General features: G+C 37.2%; 1 protein-coding gene across 4 annotated transcripts in view; it reads left to right on the top strand.

The window, feature by feature from the left end:
* Positions 1–6,751, top strand: part of GSR (glutathione reductase) — a 62,209-nt gene extending 55,458 nt beyond the window's left edge. For 3 of the 4 annotated variants that reach the window (XM_006834497.1, XM_006834495.1, XM_006834496.1), the window contains 4 exons: positions 2,424–2,535; positions 3,748–3,879; positions 4,603–4,736; positions 6,533–6,682. In XM_006834497.1, coding sequence (XP_006834560.1) covers positions 2,424–2,535; positions 3,748–3,879; positions 4,603–4,736; positions 6,533–6,682 — 528 coding nt within the window. Of the gene's footprint in view, positions 1–2,423; positions 2,536–3,747; positions 3,880–4,602; positions 4,737–6,532 lie in introns of all 4 variants that reach the window. The other variant, XM_006834494.1, reaches the window with a different exon arrangement.
* The last annotated feature ends 1,338 nt before the right edge of the window (positions 6,752–8,089 follow it).

Below are 8,089 nucleotides of genomic sequence, written 5' to 3'. Positions count from 1 at the left end.
ACCCAAGCCATGGTGTTTTCAATAACCTCATATGCATGCAAAAGCTGGACAGTGAATAAGGAAGACCGTAGAAGAATTGATGCCTTTGATTTATGGTATTTCAGGAGAATATTGAAAGTGCCATGGGCTGCCAAAAGAACCAATAGATCTGTATTGGAAGAAGTGCAGCCAGAGTGCTCTTTAGAGGCCAAGATGGCCAAATTTCATCTCTCATACTTTGGACATATTGTCAGGAGGGACCAGTTGCTGGAGAAAGATATCATGTTTGGTAAGGTGGAGAGGGTCAGGGAAAAAGAGGAAGACCCCCGACGAGATGGATTGGCCAAGTGGCAGCATCGATGGACTCAAGAGTGGCAATAGTAGTTTTTGTTCTGCTGTGCATAAGGTCACTATGAGTCTTACGGACTTGATGGCACCAAACAACAACAAGGGTGTAATGCGTCAGACTGCAAAGTTGTTTGAACTGCAAAGTCAGTGGTTCAAGCTCATCAGCTGCTCCTTGGAAACCCTATACAGGGTCGCTATGGGTCGGAATCGACTTGACAGCACTTAACAACAACAAAGGGTGCATTTATAAGGAGCCCTGGTAGTGTAGTTGATTATGAACTGGGCTGCTAACTGCAAGGTCAGTACTTTGAATCTACCTATCACTTCACATGAAAAAAATGAGGTTTTCTGCTCCTGTAAAGATTTACAGCCTCAGAGAAACCCTATACAGGGTTGCTATGAGTCAGAACTGACTCAGTAGCTCATAACCACCACCAGCAGCTTACATTTGCAATATAAAACCAAACTTAAACTCACTGCCAACGAATCATTTCTGGCTCATAGTGACCATGTATATGGTTCCTAAAGGAGCTCTGGTAGTATAATGGTTACAAATCGGGCTGCGAACCTCAAGGTCAGCAGTTCGAAACTACCAGCTGTTCCAGGGAGAAAGATGAGGCTTTCTGCTCCCATAAAGATTTACAGCCTTCAGAAACCCTGTACATGGTCACTATTAGTCAGAACTGACTCCATGGCACATAACCATCAACCACCATCTGGTTCTGAGCTTGCAAATTTTTATAGGCACAGACAACCTCATCTTTCTCCCACACAGTAGGTGGTGGTTTTGAACTATCTACCATGCAGTTAACAGCCCAGTGCTTACCCTACAGTATCATCAAGACTTTATTTGTAATATAAGTTCAACTGTTTGTTGATAAGTAGGTGGTTGTATAGGTCTCATGACTAGTGAGTGGCAGAGTAGGATTTGAACCCAGGTCATTCTGGCTCTTAACCACTCTGTTACTGCCGTCCTAATTTTTTTTTTTTTTTCTTAAATATTTTATTGTGAATTATGTAATAGTTTACATGGGAGAACATTAGTTTTACATTCATTCTATCGTTTATCGTCTCATTGCCATGGTTACAATCCCCTCCATGCATCATCAACCAACCAAAGGGTATACCCTGCAAGCCTGCCCCCTACACTACCCCCCCACCCCCCAGTCTTCAGCACACAGTCGCTCTCCCTCTCTGGATCTAAAGTCCCCAGCTGCTGCATCACTCCACGTCATCGTCTCTGTCTCCATCTCAGGCATTGCTGCTTCTCTGGGTAGGGTCCCACTCTCTGCTCTTCTCCCTTGATGGTCGGTCCTAGGGACCTCCGATCCTAGACTGGAAAGTTAATCACTCCCCTTCTTGCTATAAAACATCTACCTTTACATTTCCAACCCTCACAATCAGTCCTGATAACAATTATTTACTATTGTATCATAAGAGAGCCCTCACCTCCGTCCTAATTATACTGTGTTGCCGCTCCTCCTAGTAGAGGATATTCACCTGGGATTTGCAAACCTACAAGATAAGCATAGTACATCTTTGAGTAAAAATTTGACCCAAATAATTTATTCGAAAAGTTTTTTGGTTAAAAGAAATAGTATGTTTTAGAGTAGAATGTGAAGTTTGTTTTGATTTTTAAAGTTAAAATAGTAAGCTTCAAAGAAATTGTTTGCTTTAGTTAAGTGCTTCAGGCTGTGCCCCTTCCCCACCTGAGGAGAAGTGCTTCCTTGGGAAAAGTTGAGAAACACTGTCTGAGATGGGCTACACAGAGATAGCAAGTAGCATGTCTCATAGTTGTGTGCTTTCTTGTGTAACTTCAATGGTCCCTATTCATTTTTACCTGGATAGTTGAATTGTACATTGCAAAGTCAAATCCTATTAAAGCACCTCAAAATTGGATCAAATATATACCTTTTGAATTAAGCAAAGGTTTGAAACTTGCCAACTTTGTTTTTCATCATGAGGTTGAGTCTTATGGTTTCCTGGAGATTCTGACTGAAGAGGTGCCTAAGTGAAGTACGGTTGATTCTGAATCTTAGTCTGACATTTTTAGTAGATGGACCAACTATTTACATGATGTCCCTTCATCTTTTTAGGGAATTCAGACTGATGACAAAGGTCATATCATAGTAGATGAATTCCAGAATACCAGCGTCAGAGGGATCTACGCAGTTGGGGATGTGTGTGGAAAAGCTCTTCTTACTCCAGGTAATGTTTCCTCTTTGAGGAAAAGAGAAAGGCCCTGTGTGTTATGCAAAGCTGTCCAATTCTCCAGTCAAATAGCTTCATACGAGGTTTAAATTATGAGTACCTTTGTGTCATCAAAATGATAAAAATGCATTAAAATGTGTGTTGGTTCTCTATTTGACATTTTATAAATAATGTTCATTTTTCATTAAGAGACGTTTTTAATGTCTTATAAATGCTGAGGTTTTCATAGAGAGGATATGGTCTCCTCTGTCGAACAATATAAGTTAGAATCAGTTATATGGGGACGGTGGAAGGAAGTGGCCTTTGGGAAGAAATTAGTTAAGAATAGCATTATTATGTGATGATTATTTGGTCTTGATACAATCAAGATTGAACTTCACACTTCCATCCCTGTCACGCTCCTTGAGTAAACTGGTGCCACTTCTGGCTCTTTGTCCGACCTCTGTCCATTATTGACTTCACTCATTCATATGCTTTTATTTTGTTTCTTATGGACCTTCACCAGCCTGCCCAAAGTAGCCCATGGGTCTTAGCTCAGATTGGAAACCTGCCCAAACTATGAACTTTGAGCTTCTTTGGGAATTTATCTTAACAAAAGCAAAATGCAAGCAAAGCTTCAAAAACTTCAGCACATTATATAGCAGTTGAAAATATCTGCGGATGTTTTACTTTGATAAAACAGTGTTCATTTAAAATCAATAAAATACAAAAACAAAATTTTGCTGTACTTAAGTCATTTAAAAAAAATTGGTAGAGAGAAAACAGGCTAAGGAGAATAAACTTTTTTAAGTTAAAAATAATTCTCACTGTGAAATGAATATGGTTATAAGTTCAACTTAGATCACAATAACTAAAATCTGGCTTTTTGTAATTGAAGTTTCCAACTTCAGAATGATGCTGCCTGAATTAATACAGCTTGTTCCGTAAAAATTATATCAAAGTTTTGATATCTTTAATAAGTAAATTAATTGCTAAGTGGCAGAGGAGTTGTAAATGTGTTCTTTTTGCTTGATGTTTTAAGATTGTATAGAATTTACATAAAACAATATTTTTGAATTTTAAACTGTCTTCATTATATTGAAATAGATATATAATGAATATTAGCATAAGACTATGTCAGAACTAGTATACAGATAAATGCCTAGTAGAACAATTTTGCTGTGTTAAAATCAACAGTAAGATAAACATTAATTTTAAATATCTTTGTAGTTGCAATTGCTGCTGGCCGAAAACTTGCCCATCGACTTTTTGAATTCAAACAAGATTCCAAGTTAGACTATGACAATATCCCCACTGTGGTCTTCAGTCACCCTCCTATTGGGACAGTGGGACTCACGGAAGGTGAGAGTAGTACAAAGAACTCCTGTAATTGGTCACATTTTTGCTTTGTCATTCTTCCTCTCTCCACATACATACTCTTCAGTGTTTATTTCCTAGTAACAAGAATGGACATTCTCATACATTAGTACAGTATACTTTCCAAAATGAGAAAATTTAAATTGATACTATATAATCTAAACTGTGGGTCTGGTTCAGATTTTGCTAATGATCTCAACAATGTTGTTTTAAGCTTTTTTGCCCCAGTAGGTCCCCAGGCAGCATAAATGGCTTGTGCTTAGCTGCTTACAGAAAGATTGCTATCTCAAATCCACTCAGTAGCAGCAATGTAAAAGAAAGGCTTGACGATCTGCTTCCATAAAGACCGTAACTAAGAAAACCGTATGGAGCTCAGTTCTACTCTGTAACGCATTGGGTCACCGTGAGTTGGAATTGACTCAGTGGTGGATTTTATTTATTTTTTTAGTATCCACTCAGGATAATGCAATGCATTTAGTTTTTATAACTTTTTAGTCTTTCTTAATCTAGAGACAGTACTCCTCTGACATTAACATTTCTTGTGTTTCATGGCATGGACATTTATTTTGTAGAAGGTCCATGGTTTTTGTTTGGTTGTTGACATTTCCTCATGATTTGATTCAGATTATGTATTTCCTGTCATTTATCTCTTTGAAAACCTAGTGTAATTGTTCAGACTTTTGATAGACTTTTTTATCTGCAATATAGATGAGGCCATTAATAAATACGGAAAAGAAAATGTGAAAACCTATTCAACTACCTTTACTCCAATGTATCATGCAGTTACGAAAAGGAAAACAAAATGTGTGATGAAAATGGTGTGTGCCAACAAACAGGAAAAGGTATGGAGAAAATCCAGTATGCTAATTAGTGTTCTGTGTGTTTGCCAGAAATAGTGGTATTTTAGTGTGGTGGGAAAGGAGGAGAACTTGTCTAAGCCTTCTGATTCAACTAGTGCCATCCTACTCTTGTCTGTTGTTCTTCATAATATTTCATTTAGAAAGAAGGTTCTACTTCTTTAAAAATGTAGGGGGAAAGATTGAAACCCATAAAAAACTCAGTGTCATGAAGCCCACTATCATTGACCAATAAGCCAGAATAGATACGAAACTCAGAAACACTGAGGATTTTACGTAAGATAAATAGCAAGTCAGTGAAGAAGAGGAAGTTTATTTAATTTTTTTCTGAGGTAATCAGTGATCTGTGTTGGTCTTAGCTTTTTGAGGAGCTGCCAGATTGTTTTCCAAAATTACTGCACCAATCTCCATTCCCACCAGCAGTGTGTGAGAGTCCTAGGGCCTCCACATTCTTGCCTATACTTTTTTATTGTCTTTTTGATTATAGCTGTCCTAGGAGTTGTAAAGTGGTATCTCAATATAGTTTTGATTTGCATTTGAACAGGTTTTCTTTTATATTTTCGTATTAGGTCAACCTATTGGACTGTTTCAACAAATTGAATGAAATATTAAAGTGGAACTTAGCAGTGTGCCTTGGGATCATGGCTTGGTGAGGGACAGTGGCTTAATTGAAGCTTCAGAATTGAAGTTTCCAACTTCTGTTATCAAAAATTGCATATGTAGCTTATACTGCAAATAGAATTGAATATCACAGAAGCAGAAGCAGAGCAGGAGAACAAAGGTTGCTGTGTCTTGGTCCTGAAAGTTTCTCAGCAGCCTAAGATTTCTAGATATTAAATCAACAAGGTCTCTGTTTATCTTTCATATCAGTTAGTTCTTCATATCAGTTATTCATTCACTTAATAACATTACCTGACAGTCTTTAAGACTAAAAACTGGGATGTACCCTGGTTCAATGTAGATCACAATAACTAAAATCCTGGGTTTGTTTAATGTATAATATCATACTTGATTTAGGTTTATTGTGTGTGTTTTAAATTAAGACTAAGGTGATTTGTTTTCTTAAAAAAAAAAAATTATTTTTATAACTACACTGTCCTCTCATTTTGCTCTTCAGTGGAATATTTACCTTGACTGTGTTTGCTGAAAGTGAACATTAACTAAGTGTTAAGATTTATTGATCAACCTCGCTGGAAAATGAAATTTGAAACAAATATCTTTTGACAGTCATTCATACAGTCATCCAGAATGTATGGATTGAGACCTCCTAAGTGCCAATCTTTGCTGGGCCATGGAGATACAGTGTTGGGCAAACAGTGTCAGGAGACCCATTCTCTAGAGAGAACAGTCTGCCAGGAGAGGTGGGCTGTATTGTTCAGTCACACAAATAAATATTTAAGTTATTAACTGTGATAGAACCAGGAAGTCTTTATACTAAGAAGTCACATGGTAGAAGAATTTAACTAGGAAGGCACAACTATTTGAAGAGTAACTGTTAACTATGTATTGTTACTGAGAGGTAACAATTTGTGCAAAGGACAAAGTATGGGGAGTGCTTGGGACAGAAGGAAAGTCTGTGAAACCAAACAAAGCCAGGAAAGCCTGATGAGGGAGAGCTGAATGCAATGGGCTGGAGACCCCACACGTAGGTGGGACTACCCAGGGTCTTGTAGGCCATGTTATTTTGTGTTGATATTAGAAACATGATAAGGCTTTCAGGGTACCTTTTATAACTGTGAATTGAATACAAAATTTTACTTTGAAAACAAATTTTTTTTCAGGTGGTTGGGATCCATATGCAAGGAATTGGGTGTGATGAAATGCTGCAGGGTTTTGCTGTTGCAGTAAAAATGGGAGCAACTAAGGCCGACTTTGACAACACAGTTGCCATTCACCCCACCTCTGCAGAGGAACTGGTCACACTTCGCTGAAAACTCAGAGACTGATGTGCTTGGCAGCTGGACCTGTAGACCTTCTGAGATGAACCAAATAATCACATTTCCTACTGTTCCAATTTTGTGGATTTCTTTATTTAAATCAGGATCTTCTTAAGAGTAAAAAATTCCAGTAAATAATAGGACTTATTTATGTAATTAGATATTTGTTTTGTTTTGCAGGATTTGTTTTCATTTGATAATTATCTCACAGTAATTACTATTTTCATGTTTTATTTGTTGTTGTTTTAACCAATCTGTGTTAGCTGGGATTTTTTTTTTTCCTTAATCCTGTTTCAGATTCATCCCAAGTATAAAAAAACTAAAAGTACAATAAATGCACTTGAATGAATATAGCTTGCTAATTTTTATAGAGGAAGTTGACAGCAGCTCTTCATAATTTCAATAGCGCATGTGCACAGAATCTTTTTATTTTTCTGAAGCCAGTACTGTGCTCTGCATATTGCAAAGCTGCCTCAAGGATGTGAACTTTCTTTAAGAAGTAATCTACCATGAGAGACCTCCTTCCCATGTTTGTCTTCTTTCTTTTCAGTTAAAAAATTAAAAGCGGTTTGTGTTATATTTATGAGATAAAGTGATTCAAACTTGGAAAATGATTAAGGAGGCTAGTTAAATACCTGAAGGACATTTAGAAGTGGACTCCTGCTTTCAGAGGGAGTGAACTTGAATACTTCAAAAAAAAAGTCCCTTCCTCTGCTGAGATTGGATCTAGTTCAATGAATAATTTCAATATTTGTATGTGTTCTTGCCATTTTATTTTTTCTGAAAATGATTCTAAAAATCAGAAAATAAAACAGTCTTTCCTTCTTTTTCTTTGTCTCTTAAAGTGTTTTTACTTTTTTTTTAAATCAGTAAGTCTTTATTGCAATTCTCTTACATTAAGAAGACAACATATTTTCATTAACAAATCTCTATGAAAAGGACATAATGTTTCAACTTTTCTGCCCTTTTTTTTGTTTTTTTTTAAGCTTTTATTGTGAGTTGAATGATAAGTTTGTATGGGAGACCATTGACTTTGCACTCTCCTATCTTATTTTGTTTCATTGCAATAATTACAATCCCCCCCATGCATCATCATTTAACAGTATTTGCTTCTAGTCCCTCTTTTTTTTTTTCTTTTTACATACACAAAAACACTCAGCAAGCCTGCCTCCTGGCTACCAGCACACAGCCTTTCTCTTTCCATGAGTTTGGAATCCTCAGCTGCTCTATCTCTCCATGCCATCACCTCTGCCTCCATCTCTGATGTCACTGCTTCTCTGGTTAGGGTCCCATGTTTGGTTTATGCCTCTTTCCTCCTGACAGTCCAGGTGTCCTCTGTTCCTGGATATAAGATTAACTACTCCCCCCTTTATGTTACAAAACTTCTCCTTCTACAGCTGT

The sequence above is a fragment of the Chrysochloris asiatica genome, unplaced genomic scaffold (assembly GCF_000296735.1).
Source record: "Chrysochloris asiatica unplaced genomic scaffold, ChrAsi1.0 scaffold00011, whole genome shotgun sequence".
NCBI lineage: Eukaryota > Metazoa > Chordata > Mammalia > Afrosoricida > Chrysochloridae > Chrysochloris > Chrysochloris asiatica.
The sequence above is the reverse complement of the archived record's forward strand: the minus strand, read 5'-3'. Positions and strand labels throughout refer to the sequence as shown.